This window comes from Crinia signifera, chromosome 9, assembly GCF_055691185.1.
Source record: "Crinia signifera chromosome 9, ASM5569118v1, whole genome shotgun sequence".
NCBI lineage: Eukaryota > Metazoa > Chordata > Amphibia > Anura > Myobatrachidae > Crinia > Crinia signifera.
The window spans coordinates 125,168,936-125,193,057 of NC_139225.1; the positions used below are offsets into that span (position 1 = coordinate 125,168,936).

Consider the following 24,122-nt stretch of genomic DNA (forward strand, 5'->3'; position numbering starts at 1 on the left):
GAAAGGGGTATTAGACACCACTTAACTAACACATAACTAACCATTAGACCACCGCGGAGGTTAAGTCATGTTTTGTGTTGACATTTTTACAATGTTAACATTCTCGAATTCTGAATATGTTTCATTATATACTGTACAAGTACTATGACTATCTGTATACATTCTCAAGGATGTGCTTCTGACTATTCTGATTAATTCGGATTTCTCTCCACTGTACCGTGAATATGTAGCAGATTGTATTTTAATCATTGCTTATTAAGTCTTCATTTTGAATCTTTGTGATCTGTTTTGACTTTTGGCATATTCTGAATTACATTCCCCTGTCATTATCCCACGTTCCCTCCACCCTGCCTGTGTTGGCTGACTTGTTACTTTCAGTATCTGGCAGTTATACAACAGCTAAGTTTACTTTTTCAAGCAGTAACTCTGGTGCTGGTCTACATTACTGAACAGCGTGTGCCGCTGTAAACCAATTCCTAAGTATATGCTTTATATACATATACGGTGCAAGTATTATATCTCTCTGATCATAAGAGGGTTACCCCTGAGACTTCACCATGGATAATTCCTTGACTGCTGCACTGGTTGTTCTGTTCTTCTCCTGCATCTTTATCTACATGGCTTGGGATACAATGTACAGGAAACGCAACCTTCCACCGGGTCCAACGCCGTTTCCTTTGGTTGGGACCTTGCTGTACATAAAACAAGGGGAATTGGTGAACTCCCTTATGAAGGTCAGTTTCCTTTAGTCTGTGCTTTTGTCAGTTCTACAATTACTATATACTCATCATTTATATCTGATTATCCTCTGACTTCACTCTGTGCATTTTTTACTGTATGTATTAACAATGTATTAGGATTGTTACCTGCAGTATTTTGTAATTTATTACTCTGTGTTGTAAAGACCTCTAAAGCTTTGACTCCTAACACTTCCATTCCTTTGGTCAACTAACTCTGACAAGTTGGTATTTTTCATAGACTAACTTTATCTAAAGGAATACGATGCCTAGGAACAGAAGCAGTTAGGTCTTCCTTAATTTGTCCCATACTCAGAGTCGCATATTGACTCATAAAATGAAATGGAAGATACATTTATTTGTTTGCAACCAAATCACACATGTGCAATTCCCTCCCATTGGCTGCAGTTTTCTTCTCTTGTGAAGGTGCCCACATACGGTGTGTTTTGGGCTTGCGATGCAATGCACGCTCCCGCGCGCATCACAACGCAATGTAAAAAGAAGAACGAAATACACACAAAGTATATAGAGTGCGCCTTAAGATGTATCACCACCACCTCAAATTTCCAATAGTATAAAATAGTCACATAAACAATTTATGGTAAAAAATTACAAACATTTAATTAAAATCTATTCACGAGCAAATAATTAGCAGCATGCAATAGTCCGGAATTATGGCGAGTCATAAAGTATTCATCATAGATAACCCGACGCGTTTTGTCATTCAGACTTCATCAGGGGTATAGACAGATTCGATGTTCAGAATGCATAAAAGGTCAGATATAAATGAATCCGGTTCCTTTAAGGCTCCCGGATGGACTAGGCATAAGTCGCTGGTCTCAATTGCGATGAGCGATCAAACTAAAAGAGTCCAGGAAAAAGAGGACTTATCTGTAGATCCTATCGGATTGGTCAAAGTATCAGAAAAAGTAGCTAATGAGCCTGATGAAAATGCCCATGAAGGCATTGAAACGTTGCTTGTTTCGCTAATAAATACATACCTGTTTTTGAATATACATGAGGTGTGTGTGTGTATATATATATATATATATATATATATATATATACACACCTCATGCCTAACTTTTGTCAATGTCTAACTAATGCATGTCTAACTTTTGTCAATGTCTAATTCATGTCTAATTTTTGTCAATGTCTAACATGCATGTCTAACTTTTGTCAATCTCTTAGACATGCATTAGACATTAACCAAAGTTAGATGTGCATTAGTTAGACATTGACCAATGTTTGACATGAATTATTTAGATAGTGACTAACGTTAGACATGCATTAATTAGACATTAACAAAAGTCAGACATGCATTAGTTAGACATTGACAAAAATGTCAATGTCTAACTAATGCATGTCTGACTTTTGTTAATGTCTAATTAATGCATGTCTAACGTTAGTCACTATCTAAATAATTCAGGTCAAACATTGGTCAATGTCTAACTAATGCACATCTAACTTTGGTTAATGTCTAATGCATGTCTAAGTTTTGTCAGTGGCTAACTAATGCATGTCTAACTTTTGTCAATGTGTAACTAATGCATGTCTAACTTTGGTTAGTGTCTAACTAATGCATGTCTAACTTTTGTTAATGTCTAACTTTTGTCAATGTCTAAATAATGCATGTCTAACTTTTGTCAATGTCTAATGCCTTGATGGCTAACCTTGACACTCCAGATGTTTTTTAAACTACACATCACAGCATGCTCTGCATCAGATTTAGCATGGCCAACATACTGAAGCAAAGCATGCTGGGATGTGTAGTTTAAAAACATCTGGAGTGTCAAGGTTAGCCATCTAGGCATGCATGTCTAATTTTTGTCAATGTCTAACTAATGCATGTCTATCTTTTGGTGTCGACCTATTGACTGTCTGACTAGACATTGCCTTTGAGCTATACCACACCCGACAGCCACTGAAGAAGCCACCCAAGGGGTGAAATAGTTTTGGGCTGCTCTATGAGGGCAGCAGATGTCTAACTGCCCTTCTTACTAGCACTCAACCCTCTATCATTATGTGCATCACCCCTCCATTTATAGCCTGCATTACCATTTAGGCAACAGATAGTACAGGAGGTTAAACGTTGCCCACAAACTGTATTATCATCTCTACTTATTCTTTGTATAGTATTACCTTTATGGGTATAATGAGTATACAGTAATGTGGCATACACAGGTAGCCCCTTATTCTAGTTCACTTGCAAAGGCAAATTCCTTCTCAGATGGATAAAACCATGTGCACTGCAGGGGGGCAGATGTAACTCGTGCAGAGAATTAGATTTTGGTGAGTTATTTTGTTGCTGAGCAGGGTAAATACTGACTGATAGATCTCACTTTTAAATAAAACCCCACCCAAATTTAACTCTCTCTGCACAAGTTACATCTACCCCCCCCCCACCAGTTCCATGCAGTGCACATGGTTTTTTTCATTTGAGAAGGAATTTGCCTTTGCGAGTGAACCAAAATAAGGGCCTTAGTGTATCAGCACCCCAGAATTGGGAATGTCTCACACGTTCCTCCATCTCCTTCTCAGACATTCTCATTGCAGATCCATAGTAACGTGTATGTGTGCCATGCTCTGAGTATCAGGTATCATTTGATGTGGAAATGCAACAGCAGATTTCGGCCCCATTTTCGATGGTGGGGGGGGTTGCGCATGCACGAATATGTGCATGTGAAAATCCCTGTGCAAACGCTTTCGGCGAGTATCAAACTTGCCTAGGCATTCATACTGTGAAGGGAGGCCATGGGGCGGAACCAGGTTAATGCCCAGAATTTTACGGACATGGACAGCAAACATAATCAAGATACAAATCGCAAAGAACACATAACATGTCGCTACGCAGAGCAACTAAAAAGAGGAGCATGGTTTTGAACATAGCAGAACATGGCTAAACACAATGGTTCCCAAATGCCCCGAATTAGTTTAAATCAATAATCATACAAGGTAGAAGGCGCAGGCCTGAGGTACTGATCCTGGGGTGGGGAGGCATCGGGAGGCTCATTCAGGCTACACTGTGATGGATGAGAGGGGGTTTCGGGGGGTGGGGAGAATTTGGCACCATCTCCTTCCATGATATATATGTACCAAGGTAACCAACGGGAGTGGGGGGAGGAGGGTCTAGGTGAGAAGGGTAGGGCATTGGTTTCCATAAGGTAATGGTGGTTCGTTTTCAGGATAACCTTGAGGAGGGATGGGGGGGGGGTTGTTTCCATTGCTGGGCTAGGTTCGCTCGTGCAGCAATGAGTATATGCCCAAGGACATATGTTTTTTCTGTTGGGACTCCCTGGGGGTACACATGAAACAAAGCGATACTAGGTGTGGAAGTGAGAGCGAACAGGAGAACAGTAGAGATTAAGTTAAAGATCTTTTCCCAGTACTCCTAGAGTTTGGGGCAAGACCAAAAGATATGGTATATGTTGCCCACACAGCCACACTGCCTCCAACACTGGTTAGAGCAAGATGGCCAAAAGGTGTGGAGACGGTCACGGGTTAAATAGAGTCTGTTGATGAGTTTAATGTGCACCTCAGTGTGGTTTAGGCAAAGGACATTGTGTAGGAGGATTGAAAAATCTGTCGCCACTGGGAAGACGAGAATGACCGGCCAAGGTCCGACTCCAACTTCCTATGGGCAGAGGTCCTGGAGAACTCAGAGGGAGTCACAAAGGTTTTATACCAGAAAGAGATGTCCCCTGTAGAATGCATCAGGGAGGGCCTAGAGAGAACTATCTGTGAGAGTGCATCTGGGGGGGAGTAATTGTGGAAATGGGCTTTCCACCAGTGGGCAAGTTGTAAATAGTGGTAGTGTTCTGATTTGGGGAGTGAGAACAGGCGTTGAAGGGTAGTAAAGGGGATCATAGAGTGGGCGTCCAAAACGTCACCAAGGGAGACAATCCCGCAGGATCTCCAAACAGTCAAGCGGAGGTTTGGTATTAACTTCGCTACTGTAGTGATAGGCAGGGTAGTAATGAGGGAATTCGGGGCAGGGAGAGTAGCAGTCAGTTGGTCCCAAGAGTGAAGAGTTGCTTTAGAGGATGGGAGTAGGTTCGGGAGGGCGGGTCTAACATGTTTTGGAATCTTAAGGAGGTCCGATAATAGGATATGGGGAACACGGGTTTGTTCAATAGTCACCCATGCCCTAGGGGAAGCAAGGTCAGTGTAGTTTTTAATTGGGGCTGGTAGGCATGCTGACTGGTAGCGGAATAGGTCAAGGATAGGTTGTAAAGCTTGGAGTAATAGTCTACAAATTGGTTAGCGATGTCCTTGGGGTGGTTGAATTTCTCTTTATTGGGGGAAATTATGCATTTAATTCTGTTCCTAGCTTGTTGGGTGCGCAGTTTACGGGCAAGCATTCTGCCTGACCTATTACTAGAGAGATAGATTTTTTGTCTTAACCTATTCAGGGCAGACTGGGTGCGGGCTAGTAGCAGCTTTTGAAGTTGGCTACGTATAGCAGCCAACTCTTTCTTCAAAAGGCCTGATGGAGCTGTCTTGTTTTGGGATTCAAGGGCAATCAGCTTAGGCCTTCTGAGTCACGATGGCTCTACGTTTCAAGTTCTACGTTCAAGTTAGCTCCCACTTGTATGGCCGCACCTCTTGTGACCGCTTTAAAAGCTCACCAGTGGTTGGTTATGGAGGTTTCATTTGGCGAGTTGTTGGACATGTAGGAGTTGATTGTTGTTAAGATGGTGTCCTTAGCTATAGGGTCCGTCAGCAGATGTAGGAATAGGCACCACGGTCTGGGGGGGTATTTTGGATGGGTGGAAGTCCCATTGCCACACGACGGGGGCATGGTCGGACCATGTGATTGGAAGGACGTTGACACCCGTGGTGTGCTGCAGGGACCGTTTATCACAAAGGATAAAATTGATCCTGGAGTACGTGTTATGTACCGGAGAGTAAAACATATATTCACGGCCAGCTGGGTAGGTTGTTCTCCAGGTGTCATATAGGTCAAATTCTAGCAGGAGGTTGCGGAATGCTAAGGATGTGTTGGTAGTGGGGGGATTGGCGGCTAGAGGATTGTCGGGATTTGTCCAGCAAGGGGTCTAGGGTCAGATTAAAGTCACCCAATAATATCAGGGAGCCCTTGGCGGATCTCCTAACAAGGGAGAAAAGTTTGCATAGGAAGGGTATTTGGTTAGAGTTGGGAGCATAAATGCAAAGAATAGTAGTCAGTCTATCATCGAGGAGACCTGTCATCAGTAAATACCTGCCATTCTTGTCAGCTATCTGGGCAGGGGAGCGCCGACTCGTCATGTGCGCTGGGTTCCGGTGGGTCCCGATCTCGCTGCGGCTCAGAAATCAAGGTCCCGCCTCCGGACCATTCCTCAACCCGCAGAAGCGCTTAAAAGCGCTTCCCGGCTCCGCGGCAGGGGATCGGGGGCAGCCGGAGGTATCGAGGCAACCGGTGGGGGGACAGCAAAGGTCAGGGTCTGCAGGAAAGGTGCTTGGATGGGTGAAATAGGTGCCAAGCAGCAGGAGCTCACATGAAGCACGTCTGTCAGTGTCTTCCCAGCATTATCTTTTATAAGAGGGCGACGTGTTTTCTACTAATTTACATATTCCTGTATTTATGGAAAAATGCTATTTATCCTGCATCCTGTATGATTGTTTTATTCATTACTGATCTACTGCTTGAATCTGCTGGTGCTTTTCATATTTATGATTACTGGGGTATTTGCTAATGTTTAATTATTTATAACAACATTGGGATCCCATGTGAGCACTATCATGTGTGTCGTTAAGCCTTTATTTGACAAATTTGTGGCTGCAGGCTCTGTGTTAACTTTTGTGTACACTATAATACTAACAAATATGATTCTGGCTAATGCCATGTATAGAACAGATGTATACATCATTACCTATACACTCCATACAGTTAGGGTATGTTGTCAATCACATGCTTGGTATTTACTGTATATGGGATACACTTATTTAGTGTATGTATATATACATATATAAAAACAGACGTACTGCTACTGTGCTGGATATTTCATTTACCGTTGCCTCTTCTTCATTTTCATAACCTGGTTTATTACCAGTGACATATTTTACCTATAGACTGCCCCAGGTAAAGCTGCCACCCTACGCAGTGCCATTGAGCCAGATGCTGGCTGTGACTGTGTTGGCTTCACTGTGACTAGCAGTGACTTCCTATTGGTTGTCCTACCTGTCAGTCACAGATGCAGACACTACAGACAGTCCCATTGGCCAGACCAGACAAACAAAGAGGGAAAGAGAGGGAGCTTCCTGTGGGATGTCAATCCCTGCCTTTCAATCAGCCTAAATCAGCTCTATGGACTTCAGCCAATGGAGTCCATAGAAGCCAGGGTTTGCGCATGTGCAATCTTACCAAGGCGTCTGCATATGTGCCATTCCCACTACCTGCCAGAACCATTGCGCAGGTCCTGGGACCCCAGGCTGGCCTTTTCCTCTCTATGCACGGGATAGCATCAGTCCCATTACTAAATGTACTGTAGATATAAAATGCCACTGGTTATTACCAGATTAAACCAGATTGTGGCTCAGTGAAAGAGTCCCTGAAAAATATCCCAGGCCAATTTACCCAAAAATCCAAACTGGGTTGCAAGCAAGGTTGGAACTGGGAACTGGGAAGACCCAGGTAATGGAGCAGTGTATATTCGTTACATGGGGCATCAGACCGGGACATGGTAAAAGCATAGGGAGAGCTGACTCACAAGCACTTGGACAGCAATATATTGGATCCGTCTCAGATTTGACCTGGGCTGGAAGCATGTACCAAATCTGGGTCGAATTTGAGATTATCTTTGTACCATTTCCGTTTAATCCCTGTGTTTACATTATAACAAAAACTGAATCTGGGGTGTTTTTAAACTTTTGACTGGTTATGTATAGGTGGACACTATTTACTTAAAATGCTGTTATATTTTACATTGATTGTATTACTCAATTAATAAGTGAAGGAAGATGATTACAAAAATAAAAATCAGCAAATTATAATCATCAATAACTCAATTTCTTCAAGTAAATCTATGGCAGCCATAACTCTGGAATAATATCCCATTCCCCTTTATTTAGATAGGGATTCTATAGGCTGCAATGGAGTCTCTTTAACCCCTTCATGACAGAGCCAGTTTGTGCCTTCATGACAGAGCCCTTTTTTTCAAATCTGACATGTCTCACTTAAGTGGGGATAACTTTTTTTTGCTTTTACTTATCCCAGTGATTTTGAGATTGTTTTCTCGTGACACATTGTACTTCAAGTTAGTGGTAAATTTTCGTCGATACAGTCTGTGTTTTTTTGTGAAAAATACCAAAATATCGTGAAAAAATGGAAAATTTTGCAATTTGCAAAATGTTAAATTTTCTGCTTGTGAGACAAATAATCATACCACTCAAAATAGTTAATAACTAACATAGACCATATGTCTACTTTATGTTTCCATCATTATTTCAACTTCCTTTTAATTTTTTTGGACACTAGGAGGCTTACAATATGAATAGCAAATTCTCAAATTTTCATGAAAATTTCAAACACTGATTTTTTTAGGGACCAGTTCAGTTCTGATGTGACTTTGAGGGACTTGTATGTGAGACACCCCCATAAATGATGCCATTTCAAAAACTGCACCCCTCACAGTATTCAAAACAGCATTTTGGAAGTTTGTTAACCCTTTAGGTGTTTCACAGGAATTAAAACAAAGTGTAGGTGAAATTTCAAAATTTCTTTTTTTTTGCAGAGTTTCAATTTTAATACATTTTTCTAACGAATACAGTAGATTTTACTAGAGAAATGTGACTAAAAATTGATTCCCCCAATTCTTTTGTTTTCAAAAATATCCTATATGTGGCCCTAGTGTGCACGTTGACCAAACCACAGGCTTCATAATAGAAGGAGCACCTACTTGATTTTGGAGCCTCCTTTTTATGAGATTTTTTTTTAGGCACCATGTAGGTTTCTAGGCACCATAAGTGCTAAAAGTTAGGAACCTCCCCCACAAGTCACCCCATTTTGCAATCTACACCCCTCAGGGAATTCATCTAGGGGTATAGTGTACATTTCAAACCCCCAGGGGTTTCACCAATTTTGGTACAACTGGGATGTGAAAATGAAAAATTACATTTTTTTACACAAACATGCAGTTCTGGCTCAAAATTTTTCATTTTCACAAGGAATGAAGGAGACAAAGCACCCCAAAATCTGTGCCCCAATTTCTCCCGAGTACGGCAATGCCTCACATGTGACCAAAAAATACCAGTTGGGTGCATGGCAGGACTCAGAAGGGAAGGAGTGATTTTTGGATTTTGCAGCACAGATTTTGGTGGAATGAATGGTGGGTGCTATGTTGCACCAATACAGTGGAACCCCCCCACAAGTCACCCCATTTTGCAAAGTACACCCCTCAGGGAATTCATCTAGGGGTATAGTGTACATTTCAAACCCCCAGGGGTTTCACCAATTTTGGTACAACTGGGATGTGAAAATGGAAAATTACATTTTTTTACACAAACATGCAGTTCTGGCTCAAAATTTTTCATTTTCACAAGGAATGAAGGAGACAAAGCACCCCAAAATCTGTGCCCCAATTTCTCCCGAGTACGGCAATGCCTCACATGTGACCAAAAAATACCAGTTGGGTGCATGGCAGGACTCAGAAGGGAAGGAGTGATTTTTGGATTTTGCAGCAAAGATTTCGGTGGAATGAATGGTGGGTGCTATGTTGCATTAGCAAGACTCCCAAAGCACCAATACAGTGGAACCCCCCCACAAGTCACCCCATTTTGCAAAGTACACCCCTCAGGGAATTCATCTAGGGGTATAGTGTACATTTCAAACCCCCAGGGGTTTCACCAATTTTGGTACAACTGGGATGTGAAAATGGAAAATTACATTTTTTTACACAAACATGCAGTTCTGGCTCAAAATTTTTCATTTTCACAAGGAATGAAGGAGACAATGCACCCCAAAATCTGTGCCCCAATTTCTCCAGAGTACGGCAATGCCTCACATGTGACCAAAAAATACCAGTTGGGTGCATGGCAGGACTTAGAAGGGAAGGAGTGATTTTTAGATTTTGCAGCTCAGATTCTGGTGGTTTTTTGGTGGGTGCTATGTCGCATTAGCAAGACCCCCCAAGCACCAATACAGTGGAACCCCCCCACAAGTCACCCCATTTTGCAAAGTACACCCCTCAGGGAATTCATCTAGGGGTATAGTGTACATTTCAAACCCCCAGGGGTTTCACCAATTTTGGTACAACTGGGATGTGAAAATGGAAAATTACATTTTTTTACACAAACATGCAGTTCTGGCTCAAAATTTTTCATTTTCACAAGGAATGAAGGAGACAATGCACCCCAAAATCTGTGCCCCAATTTCTCCCGAGTACGGCAATGCCTCACATGTGACCAAAAAATACCAGTTGGGTGCATGGCAGGACTCAGAAGGGAAGGAGTGATTTTTGGATTTTGCAGCAAAGATTTTGGTGGAATGAATGGTGGGTGCTATGTTGCATTAGCAAGACTCCCAAAGCACCAATACAGTGGAACCCCCCCACAAGTCACCCCATTTTGCAAAGTACACCCCTCAGGGAATTCATCTAGGGGTATAGTGTACATTTCAAACCCCCAGGGGTTTCACCAATTTTGGTACAACTGGGATGTGAAAATGGAAAATTACATTTTTTTACACAAACATGCAGTTCTGGCTCAAAATTTTTCATTTTCACAAGGAATGAAGGAGACAATGCACCCCAAAATCTGTGCCCCAATTTCTCCAGAGTACGGCAATGCCTCACATGTGACCAAAAAATACCAGTTGGGTGCATGGCAGGACTTAGAAGGGAAGGAGTGATTTTTAGATTTTGCAGCTCAGATTCTGGTGGTTTTTTGGTGGGTGCTATGTCGCATTAGCAAGACCCCCCAAGCACCAATACAGTGGAACCCCCCCACAAGTCACCCCATTTTGCAAAGTACACCCCTCAGGGAATTCATCTAGGGGTATAGTGTACATTTCAAACCCCCAGGGGTTTCACCAATTTTGGTACAACTGGGATGTGAAAATGGAAAATTACATTTTTTTACACAAACATGCAGTTCTGGCTCAAAATTTTTCATTTTCACAAGGAATGAAGGAGACAATGCACCCCAAAATCTGTGCCCCAATTTCTCCCGAGTACGGCAATGCCTCACATGTGACCAAAAAATACCAGTTGGGTGCATGGCAGGACTTAGAAGGGAAGGAGTGATTTTTAGATTTTGCAGCTCAGATTCTGGTGTTTTTTTGGTGGGTGCTATGTCGCATTAGCAAGACCCCCCAAGCACCAATACAGTGGAACCCCCCCACAAGTGACCCCATTTTGCAAACTACACCCCTCAGGGAATTCATCTAGGGGTATAGTGTACATTTCAAACCCCCAGGGGTTTCACCAATTTTGGTACAACTGGGATGTGAAAATGGAAAATTACATTTTTTTACACAAACATGCAGTTCTGGCTCAAAATTTTTCATTTTCACAAGGAATGAAGGAGACAAAGCACCCCAAAATCTGTGCCCCAATTTCTCCCGAGTACGGCAATGCCTCACATGTGACCAAAAAATACCAGTTGGGTGCATGGCAGGACTTAGAAGGGAAGGAGTGATTTTTGGATTTTGCAGCTCAGATTCTGGTGGAATTTTGGTGGGTGCTATGTCGCATTAGCAAGACCCCCCAAGCACCAATACAGTGGAACCCCCCCACAAGTGACCCCATTTTGCAAACTACACCCCTCAGGGAATTCATCTAGGGGTATAGTGTACATTTCAAACCCCCAGGGGTTTCACCAATTTTGGTATAACTGGGATGTGAAAATGGAAAATTACATTTTTTTACACAAACATGCAGTTCTGGCTCAAAATTTATCATTTTCACAAGGAATGAAGGAGACAAAGCACCCCAAAATCTGTGCCCCAATTTCTCCCGAGTACGGCAATGCCTCACATGTGACCAAAAAATACCAGTTGGGTGCATGGCAGGACTCAGAAGGGAAGGAGTGATTTTTGGATTTTGGAGCACAGATTTTGGTGGAATGAATGGTGGGTGCTATGTTGCATTACCAATACAGTGGAACCCCCCCACAAGTCACCCCATTTTGCAAACTACACCCCTCAGGGAATTCATCTAGGGGTATAGTGTACATTTCAAACCCCCAGGGGTTTCATCAATTTTGGTACAACTGGGCAGTGAAAATGAAAAAAATACATTTTTTTACACAAAAATGTACTTCTGGCTCAAAATTTTTCATTTTCACAAGGAATGAAGGAGACAAAGCACCCCAAAATCTGTGCCCCCATTTCTCCAGAGTACGGCAATGCCTCACATGTGACCAAAAAATTCCAGTTGGGTGCATGGCAGGACTCAGAAGGGAAGGAGTGATTTTTGGATTTTGCAGCAAAGATTTTGGTGGAATGAATGGTGGGTGCTATGTTGCATTACCAATACAGTGGAACCCCCCCACAAGTCACCCCATTTTGCAAACTACACCCCTCAGGGAATTCATCTAGGGGTATAGTGTACATTTCAAACCCCCAGGGGTTTCATCAATTTTGGTACAACTGGGCAGTGAAAATGAAAAAAATACATTTTTTTACACAAAAATGTACTTCTGGCTCAAAATTTTTCATTTTCACAAGGAATGAAGGAGACAAAGCACCCCAAAATCTGTGCCCCCATTTCTCCAGAGTACGGCAATGCCTCACATGTGACCAAAAAATACCAGTTGGGTGCATGGCAGGACTCAGAAGGGAAGGAGTGATTTTTGGATTTTGCAGCTCAGATTCTGGTGGAATGAATGGTGGGTGCTATGTGGCATTAGCAAGACCCCCGAAGCACGGTGAAATGATGAACCTAATAATCCATAGATGTGTGGTATATTTTAAAGCACTCCTTTATACATAGGCCGGGTTTGTCGGGGCAAGTTTCACAGTGGAAAATAGTTTCCTTTCTTATTCCCTTTTTATAACAAACTTTGCACCTTTTTTGTGTCCTGCCCTTTCTTGCAGTGGAGGGGATTTCGTTGGGAAAATGCTGCCCTGGTACAATACGGGGGCCAGTACTAGAAGTACTGGGGCCCTCTGCCTGCTGATTCCCAAATGTTAGGCTCTTTATGACTTCCTCTTGAAAGTGCATAAATGTCCCCCTCTGGCCGGTAGAACGGAATAGCACGTAAGCGTTATACAGTGCCATCTGGATGATATACACGGCCAGCTTCTTGTACCAGATATTTGTTTTCCGCAGGGCACTGTACGGCTTTAGTACCTGATCTGAAAGATCCACTCCGCCCATGTACTTATTGTAATCTAGGATACAATTTGGTTTGGAGGTGTGGGTACTGGTACCTCGTACAGGGATGGAGGTGGTACTGTCTCCATGAATTGTTGTCAGTATAAGGACATCCCTCTTGTCCTTATATTTGACCAACAACATATTTTCGGTGCATATTCCCCTGCTTTCACCCCTTCTCATTACTTGGGCAATGTGCGTTTTGGGGAGGCCTCTTTGGTTCTTGCGCACAGTACCGCAAGCTGCTGTACCTCTTGAACCAAGGGCCTTAAACAGGGGGATGCTGGTGTAAAAGTTATCCACATAGAGGTGATAACCCTTATCCAGGAAGGGGTGCATTAAATCCCAGACAATTTTTCCACTAACACCTACGAGGGAGGGGGGGCATTCTGGTGGTTCAATTCTTGAATCCTTCCCTTCATATACCCTAAACTTGTGGGTGTACCCTGTGGTGCTTTCACACAGCTTATACATTTTTATGCCATACCTTGCCCTCTTACTGGGAAGGTACTGGCGGAATTTAACCCTTCCTTTAAAATGTATAAGGGACTCGTCGATACTAATACATTTATCAGGGATGTATAGCTCTGCAAATTTGGCACTGAAATGATCAATGACCGGCCTGACTTTGAATAGCCTGTCAAAGGTGGGATCATCTCTGGGTGGGCACTGTGCATTATCGGTGTAATGTATAAATTTATGGATTGCCTCAAAACGAGCCCGGGGCATGGCCATACGGTGAAATGGGGTGCTGTACAGAACATCTGTACTCCAATATTGCCTAATTTGTGGCTTTTTTACTATGCCCATATGTAACACCAGACCCCAAAACGTCATCATCTCTACTGCATCTACAGGGGTCCACCTAGCAAATGATGACGTGGGGTTTTGAGCAATAAACTGCTGGGCATATAAATTAGTTTGGTCCACCATTAAATTTATAAAATCATCAGAGAAAAATAATTTGAAAAAGTCAATTTCTCTGAGACCTGTTGAATCAAATTGGATTCCTGGGATGGCCAAAAACTCAGGAACCTGGGGCTCAAAATTGTCTGGTGGTGGGGTCCATACGAGATCAATTATTGGGGGGGGGGTCTCAGCTGCTCTACGGGGGCGTCTTTGAGGGGGTCCCTCATCATCAGAGGAGGAAGAGGAGCTTAAGACAAATCCTTCAAATTCCCCGCTTGCCTCACTGGCTGTGTCAGAGTCAGATGCAAGCATGGCATATGCCTCCTCCACCGAATACATTCTCCTGGATGACTGGGACGACATTTGGGATGACATTTGGGATGCCATTTATATTTTTGTGTTACTGGTAGTGAAATGTTTCAACACGTGTATAGTGTAGGGGGGGGTACAAACTTTATTTCAACCCAGGGGGTATGTAGTGTGTATTGTGTATGTAGTGCAGAAAAAAAAAATACAAAAAAAAAAAAATTGAAGGGTTCAAAAAAAAAAAAATGGAAGGGGTTAAAAAAAAAAAAATGGAAGGGGTTAAAAAAAAAAAAATGGAAGGGGTTAAAAAAAAAAAAAAAGGTCCTGCGCCAAAAATTGAGCACAGATGTTGGTCAGTAACGTCCGTCACTGAACAGCGCTCAAAGGCAACAGGAATTTGATCAAAAAAAAAAAAAAATAGATCAACCCTGTGCCGAAAAAGCTGATCAGTGATGTACGTCACTGATCAGTGCACAGTGGCCACAGGACACACACAAAATCACAGTGTGTGTAAAAAAAAAATGTAAAAAAGACCCCACAGCACTCACAAAAAATAAAAAAAGGTGATCAGTGATGCGACACTGATTACCAGTGAGGGGCAGCAGGTGCACAACCTTTGGTGGTACTGACAGGTATATATAAAAAAAAAAAACCTCTGTACCCCCAAAAAGTTGCTGATCACCTCAGATATAGTGATCAGCACAAAAAGGCGGGGGCAGCCGACACAAAATTTAGCACTCTATCACTATCTCTCTCTATCTCTCACTATCTATCACTCTATGACACTGCAGCAGTTATATAAAAAATATATAGCACAATCTGTCACTATCTCTCTATCTCTCTCTCTCTATCTCTCTCTATCTATCTATAGCTCTATCACACTGCAGCAGCACAAAATATAGCACTAGGCCTCTCTATCTCTCTCTATCTCTCTCTATCTCTTTCAGTTATATAAAAAATATATAGCACAATCTGTCACTATCTCTCTCTCTATCTCTCTCTCTCTATCTCTCTCTATCACACTGCAGCAGCACAAAATATAGCACTAGGCCTCTCTATCTCTCTCTATCTCTCTCTATCTCTTTCAGTTATATAAAAAATATATAGCACAATCTGTCACTATCTCTCTCTCTATCTCTCTCTCTCTATCTCTCTCTATCTATAGCTCTATCACACTGCAGCAGCACAAAATATAGCACTAGGCCTCTCTATCTCTCTCTATCTCTCTCTATCTCTCTCTATCTCTCTCTCTCTAACTCTCTCTAACTCTCTATCTATCTAATAAATCGCAGCAGCACAAGATGCAGCACAAGATGCAGCACAGGATGTCACAAAATGTCACAATATCAATGATCAATGATCAGGTAAGGGTTCTGGTCAGTATAGGCGGCAGGTGGGGCACGGTGACCGCACTGCACGCTTTTCCAGACCGGAATGGCGTCTGCAGTGCAGTCACCGTTAGTTTAAACCCCCCTCCACGGCTGTGATTGGTCCGTCGGTCCGACGGACCAATCACGGCCTTTGGGGGCGGGCGGGGTGAGGTGGGGTGACACCAGTGTCACCCTTACACCCCGCGGTGATTGGTGCTGTACTTTACAGCACCAATCACCTCCGATCCCGTGTCACCGGCGAACGTTATTCGCCGGTGACACAGGAAAACGCTGTGAATGGCTGTTCACACTGAACAGCCAATCACAGCGATCGGCGACGGGGGGGCGGCATCGCAGCCCCCCCTGGGCATGCAGGGACATGTCTGCTGTCAGGGACAGCAGACATCGTCCCTCTGTCACTGCGTCTCTAGACGCAGTGACAGTTTTAAGCCATGACGTATATATACGTCAACGGTCGGGAAGTACTTCCCGGCCATGACGTATATATACGTCAATTGTCGTGAAGGGGTTAAATATAATAGAATTATGGGTGAGTATAATTTATTTTCATCTTCGTTCCTCCATGGTGGTCATTATTCTGTGATGTACCAAAGCAAGTACGTGGAGAGTTATGGAGTATATACCCAGTCAAGACTTGAAGGTATATACTGATACAATAGCAATTTATTATTATCACTTTGAGTGCCAACGTATCTGTGAGAGATGTTCAAAATATCCGCTAGAAATTCCAATTTCGCTCACATTTGTTATATGAATTCAAATAAAAAATGTGTAAAAAGAGATTGTATTTCCTATGTTAGGTAACATTACAGGTCATCATGAGGAATAAAAATGTTTGCTTGCCAATTTTCACACCTATTTTGACAACTTCACTTGGCTCTCAAAGGGTTAAACTACCCCCTGCGGAACCTGACTCTTCGGATAGTATCCACCATATATAATGGGGATACAGTCACTAGGTTTCCCACAGCTGGTTTGACAAGCATTAGGTCGACATGCTGGAAGGTCGACATGCTGGAAGGTCGACATGCATGAAGGTCGACATGACTGAAGGTCGACATGCATGAAGGTCGACGTGCATGAAGGTCAACATGGGTTAGGTCTACACATGCATTAGGTCGACATGCGGAAGGTCGACAGTCAAAATGTCGACTTGGGGTTTTTATCTTTTTTTGAGCCAACACCTGCCAATAGGTGGTATTTCATGCCCTACTATCCACTAGGGCCTTGATGGCTAACCTTGTCACTCCAGATGTTTTTAAACTATGCATCCCAGCATGCTCTGCTTCAGTTTTGCTATTTTGGCCATGCTAAATCTGATGCAGAGCATGCTGTGATGTGTAGTTCAACAACAGCCGGAGTGTCAAGGTTAGCCATCAAGGCACTAGGGCCTGGTGGGAGAATAAAATGTTGTGCCATGCTTAGCGAGGCACCATACCATGCAAGGGGACACGGCACTACGTTTCAGTGTCCATGTCGACTGTGTCGAAATTTGGGGCAAAAAAAGTAAAAAAAAACAAAAAACATGTCGGCCGTTTGACTGTCGACCTTCCCCATGTCGACATAATGCTTGTGTCAACTTAATGACCTAAACCACGTTGACCTTCAGTCATGTCAAGCTTCATGCATGTCAACCTAGTGGTGTCGACCTAGTTACTGTCTATCCAATTATCCCATTCCCTATAATGCATAGTAACCCAATCAGGGCCGGTGCTAGGGTGTCCGGCGCCCTCCTGCAAACCATACATTTTGCGTCCTTTCACATTGCCATTGCAACAAGCTGCAGCCCGATTGTGGGAGCGTATGCAACATGCAATTCTATGGAGGATCTCGGGTGCATGTACATGTATGCATACACCATCTCAGTGCTGTGTCTGCAAAATGTTGCAGGCACTAAAGGTGCCCATACACGCTTCGAGAATCGCATACGTTATGGGATAAATTGCATCACATTGTACGGCATGCATGCAATGTGTGTGCAATGCGATCCGAAAGCAGTACAAAAAGTATGTGCAGCACATACTTTTTGTACTGTGTGATGCGATGCCCGCAGGAGCACACATCGCATCGCACACTGCTATTGCAGTGTGTATGGCCACATTTAGGCACATAAGCCAGCCCATTATTTAAAAAGTGTCTAAATTAATATTAAAAAATCTACAATTATTAGAAAATTGTTATAAACATGTATAATAAAAGACTCACTGTTCTTTTGCTGTTTAACTCTTGTGCAGTCCCTCCTCTTCTATCTGCGTAGGCAGGATGCTGAGGACGTCATTACAGCCCTCTCGTGACTGAGGGGGAAAGGAGGGGAGAGAAGGAGGAGATGGAAGAAGAGGGGAGGAGATAGAGGGGGTGCAGTGTTGAGGACTGGCAGTGGCACTGGCACAGCACACTGAGAAGAGGGAATGAAGGGGAGGTGGCGCTGCTGCCTGTTCGTCATTTCATTGACAGGCGCAGGGAGCAATGGGTAGGGGGTGGATCCGGACATGACATGTCATCTAGGCATTCACAGACAGCACTACATGCCTCAGCGCAAGTGTCTGTGAGGAAGAGGGGGCAGGTCGCAGGAGGAGGACAGTGTGTGCGCGGTGCAGGGAGCTGCTCAGCCTCTCCATACTGCCGCCCGCTGTCAGACAGGCACTGCGGGTGGCGTGCAGGCTGTGTGCACTCACGGTGCAGGGAGCAGCTCTTTATACTGCCACCCTCCCGCTTTCAGACAGGTGCTGCGAGTGGCAAGCAGGAGGCAGTGACAGTAAGGGCTGAGGCAGCTTTAGCAGAGCAGGGAGGGAGACAGCGCCTTTTCAGCATGGCGCCTCCGTGCTTTGCAGGAGCTGCTGAGTGGGTAGCGCCGGCCCTGGACCCAATATTGTACATAACAATTACCAAGCTAGTCATGCAAAAATGTCTTTTACTTGAGCCTTCTTCGCCCCATGAGGTTAATACTGCCATAGTTGAGAGCACCTTAAGTACTTACAGTGCATTACACCCTTCTTTCTGATCATGAAGACAATTCATTGTATAATCTATCTTCCAATGATCTGTTTAGTTGGTACAAACTTTCTTTGTTCCTGCCAGAAGAATCATCAAGTGCTTGATTTCCACAATGGGTTTCATTCTTATAAGGTTGTTAGATATTGCTCTGAGAATATACAGCAGAGGAAATGTAATAGGATGAGAGAGTCAGAAAGTCAGAGATTTGGTAAGAAATCTCCAGTTTTTTAAAGCGGCAATCATTTACACTGCAATATCAAACCGGTTTTGCAGTGTAAATGATTGCCGCTTTAAAAGAAACTGGAGATTTCTTACCAAATCTCTCACTTTCTGAATCTCTCCTATTAAATTTTCCCAGCATACAGTATGCATTTTTTTTCCCATCCATCCTTAGCTTGAAGTAAAAAGCATGGCTGTAAGATCAACAGATTCTGATGGAATAAGGATGTTACTTTTGGCAGAAAGGCTGACTTTTTTTTTTTATTGCAACTCTGGCTTGATATGCCAGGGACACTCCTCTGCCCACAGAGCTTGCTATTCGCCCACACTCTGGGCTGCTGTAATTGTAACTATTAATACCAGGAATTTCAGATAAGCTTCCTACAAGGACTTGATTGATGATGATGATATCAGAGCATTCACTGTATAATACTGTTTTTATTCCAGGAGTTATAATTGATCTAATTTGAGGACAATTTTTTTTATGACTTGACAGAATCTTACAACCTAGCCTCCTGTCCTAAGAGATGCTCAGGGTGGATACATGTATATATCACGTGATACTGCTAGACCTTTCATTAAAGCATTGTGCCAAAACTTGTAAGATGTTTCATAACATCAACTTGAGAAAATGTCCAGGAAATATAGGGGGCTATTCAGATCTGATCGCAACACTGATTTATTCTCAAATGTACATACAGTAACATGTGCACTGCACGTGGGGCAGATGTAACATGTGGAGGGATTTGTTTCGGATTAAGAATTCTTCTGCAAGATTTTCTCTGCCTGGTAAATGGGGTGCTGATATGGAGTTCAGGTGCTTCCAGCCCGTCCCATGATTTTTTTGACTGTGTCTTTGGTACCAAGGGAGGCGCCAGGAAGGGGGGGGGGGGGGTAGATCAGATCAGATCAATATTCAAATAGGGGAGGCACAGCAACTGCCACCAGTCCCATTCTAGACGCACTGGCAATTGGAGTGGCTCCCTTATTTGAAATCCTCTGGAGCAGCCATTGTGTGGTACCATTCTGGCAGTCAAATAGGCCAGCACTGTCTAGCTGTTTGAGGGTGATTCAGTATGATACAAGTAGTCTGAAGCACCTCTTATTGCTTTCCATGGAGCCTTCATTTCTTGCTGGTGTGAATTAAAAAAAAAAACTCTTTTAGAGATCCAATATCCTATGCTACAGATATGTGCTGTAACAGATATGTGCTCCATCCTGATTTACTTGTGACTATTGTTAATATGAGGTTCTTTGGCTGTGATAGCGAATTTACTAGTTTTTCATTGTATCACTAAGTCAGAGATATCCTTGTCTATTGTTCTGGCTGTACCTGGTATTACAGAAGTCGTTTTTTTCGACTGTAATTCAACATATTCCATAAAAATGTTCTTATTCGCTGTCTTGCCCCTTTGCACCCCTAATATGTACTGGCTGGCATCGCAGTGATGCTAGTGCATATGTATTAACATATGCGACCAGCATCGCAGTGTGGTGACTGAGGCCTCCTCGCGAAACCTGTGATGTGGTGTCCGGGGGGTCTCCGTCACATACCAGGAGGAGGAGTTTGATGAAGGATGGGGAGGGGAGTTGGCATCTGTGGCGAGGGGTGGTGGTCAGGGGTCAGCGGGCAGCGATTGAAGTCCATAGGCTTCTATTTGGTATCACCACCCAAAGGTGGTGATACCCTGCCCTGTGATGATGCGGTGGACGGGTATTAGTATTGCATTTTTCACTTAATACATCCCCCCCCTTAGGGTGGGATGTATTAAAATACATTGCTGCAACTCGCCGCCCGATCACAGCAATGCTAGAGCATATGTATTAACATATGCGCCTAGCATCCCGGCTCAGCAAGGCTGTCCCCGGCGCCTCCTCCTCCCCCTCGCAGCCAGAAGGACATCTGGCTGTGACATATGCTATCCGGAGGAGGAGTTCACAGAGGATGGGGAGAGGGGTAGGAGTCTGCGGCAGGTGGCGATACCCTGCCCTGCGATGACGCGGTGGCCGGGTATTAGTACGTTTGAAAATGCAGTAAATCCTCCGAAAACGGGGGTTTTACCACATTTTACATTAGGAAATCCGCCATTAGACTGATATCCCCAGGGTGCCACCCCTACCACAGAGTGTGGTCCTTAGAGGTACATCACTGGCATAAAATAAATGGTAAAATAATAATCCAACAAGTTTACCTACACTAGTCATTCTTAGGAGACAGGAAAGAGGAGGATTTTTTTTTTTTACCAGGTGGGCGGTTGCTTGGTAAAAATTTCCTATCTAAACATAGGGTAATTGCTGCCATGGGGGAACTTAGAAGATAAAGAGTAACGTAATGCCAACACTTGACATGGAGTGAATTAAACACCCCCATCTGCGTGTCACACTGGGATGCATGTGACTCGGGGACCCAATAAGGGCATAGGTCTGGCTGGGGTGACTGATTGATAATAGCAGGAAGGGGAGGAGACTTCCTCTTCTTCCTGCAGAATTCCCCGCCCTCCCTTCCCTGTTGCTTATCGAGGGTGGTGGGTTTTAATCGCGTTAGCTGATAGGCGGGAAAGAATGGCAGATTTAATCAATTAGCTCACACCACGTGTTTTTTGTGGGCGTTTTTATGGCTTGTTTGCGGTGCACTCACCTCTCATTGGCTTAGGCCTTTCGTTGTATCACCCGTGTCGGGGACAGCGACCCCACCCGGCTGGGTGGGTAGTCAATGTGTTAGGTAGAGTTGGATACCGCCTGTTTTTGATTTAGGTCAGTTACGTCAGAGTTGGGGTGGAGTTACATTAGTAGCTGTTCTTTCTTGGCCACCATTAATTAATTATCAAATTAGTTTAAATAATCAAAATTAGCTTAATAAGTTGCTACAAATAAATCAGTTAACAATTTCTGCCAAACCTATGCCTCTGAGTCTTTATTTCAGGTTTAGTTATACTAAGTTAAGAACGTATATATTATGACATGCTAAAGGTACACATGAGATGTTGGGATGTTTAAAATATTACTGTTACTGGGCCAGGTGCACTAAGCTTCAAAAGTGATAAAATGGAGTGTGATAAGCAACCAGCCAATCACCTCTTGCCTGACATTTTTCAAACACAGTCCGTGACATGGCAGGTAGGAGTTGATTGGCTGGTTGTTTATCACTCTCCATTTTATCACTTTTGAAGCTTAGTGCATCTGTCTAAATCTCTCTAGCATGTTTTACAGCTCTGGGATAAATATGGCCCTGTATATACCCTTTATTTCGGCCCACAACGAGTGATTGTCTTGTGTGGATATGAGGCTCTTAAGGAAGCACTTGTTGATCGAGCTGAAGAATTTGGAGCCCGAGGTCAGCTACCTTCTCTGGAGAGATATACTCAGGGTTATGGTAAGAGACATGTTGGTTACTGTAGATGCAAATCTGTATTTAGTATACAAAGTGATGGGGATTATGGGTTATTTATGTGTACAGTTTTCAAGGACATGTACAGTATGTAAAATAATAATTACTGTTCTTGTCAGTTTATTACTTATAGACGATGTCACACCTATAGCTTTATTTACTGACTTGCTATTATTAAATGTACCTCTGTACCTCTATTTAGCCTTATTTTCTCTACCTCCATTATATACCTCTTAGGGCTATTTCTCTACCACGTTCTCTGTCTCTTTCTGCTCCCATCAGTAGCGGATTCAGGGGGGGGGCACCTAAGCACGTGCCCCCTGTCATTTTGTAGCTGAGGACCAGGGCTTTCCAACGAGCCCAGCCCCGTGTCTCTAGCCCCCCGGGAACCAAAGATATCGCCTGGCAAAGCTGTAACGTTTTTTTCCCCATAGGATAATATGGGACCCGGCAATTCCGACCCCCACCTAGTTCCGACGGCTGCCAGTTCCCTCCCTGGCATCACAAAAGCTTGTGGTTGATCTCATTCAATTCCAAACCGCTGGGCCTTCAATACGATACCAGGATCGTCCATATCCGTCAATCGGTTCCAGAGATATTGCATGTAAACCGATTTTTCTATTTTTGAAATGTAATTTCATGGCTGTTCATGTTCTTTGATGGATACTCTGGAACCAAACGTTTCAGTTTCACTGGACCAAAATCATTCAAAGCCCACTCAAATCAATATGATACTTGTGTTATGTAAATGGTCAGTTGGTTCCAAAGATATAGCCGGTTAAATGAGATAACTGGTTAAAGAGGGGGAGGGGTGGTTTTATCTCCCCCTCACACCAGAAAATGCAGGGACTAGGCTGGTGTAAAGGGGGCCAACCTGGGAATGCATTTTCTGGTGTGAATGGGGTATTATTTTAAATAGCCGGGACCTGCAGTGCTTCGAATACAGCCAGGCTCTGCCACTATCAGTGGCTATCACTTCTGCCTGGCGGCGTCTGTCCCCCATTTACCGCGAGCATGTATTCTCCCTTGGCGATGAGCATGTAATCCCACATGGCAACGAGCATGGAACCTCTGTCAATGAGCATGGAACCCTTGGCAATGAGCATGTAGATAAGCAGCACTTATGTAGCATAATTTTTAATAGGCATTATGGTGTTTGGCATAATACATAATGGACATAATGGCATGTAACTTAACGTGTAATGGATATTATAGTGTAAATGTTTAAATCCCGCCTTTGATGGACAATGTCCCTGTTTATGAAGCGTATTGGGAATTTTGGATTAATCTGTGTGGCATTATGTGAATTCTGGCTCAATGCGTGTGGCATTATGTGAATTTTGGCTCAATCCTAGTGGCATTATGTGAATTTTGGCTCAATCCGTGTGGCATTTTTTGAATTTGGCTCAATCTGTGTGGCATTACTGTATGTGACTTTTGACACAATCCATGTGGCATTATGTGAATTTTGGCTCAATTCATTTGGCATTATGTGAATTTTGGCTCAATCCATGTGTTATTATGTGAATTTTGGCTCAATCCGTGTGGCATTATGTGAATTTTGGCTCAATCCATGTGGCATTATGTGAATTTTGGCTCATTCCATTTGGCATCATGTGTAGGGGCAAGTATAGTGGGGTTTAGTATTTTGTTGCATAATGTGTAGAAGTTGTATATAGTGTTGTACACTACACTCAAGGACATGCCCCTTGTTGAGTGGCCACACCCCCTTTTCTGGAGCGCGCCTTCGGCACGCGCACAACTGCATCCTTCACTTTTGTCGCCATGGTGAGCCTGCATACTTTAAATGCCAGGGCCTATTTTTAATCCAATTCCCACCCTCTCTCTGCCGCTCTCTTAGCAT

At 43.4% G+C, this 24,122-nt stretch overlaps 1 protein-coding gene across 1 annotated transcript in view; it reads left to right on the forward strand.

Moving 5' to 3' along the window:
* Positions 1 to 376: 376 nt before the first annotated feature.
* Positions 377 to 24,122, forward strand: part of LOC146035945 (cytochrome P450 2G1-like) — a 43,507-nt gene continuing 19,761 nt past the window's right edge. Inside the window, exons 1-2 of the mRNA XM_083159666.1 lie at positions 377 to 734; positions 22,081 to 22,243. Coding sequence (XP_083015792.1) covers positions 558 to 734; positions 22,081 to 22,243 — 340 coding nt within the window. The 5' untranslated portion in view covers positions 377 to 557. The remainder of the gene's footprint in view (positions 735 to 22,080; positions 22,244 to 24,122) is intronic.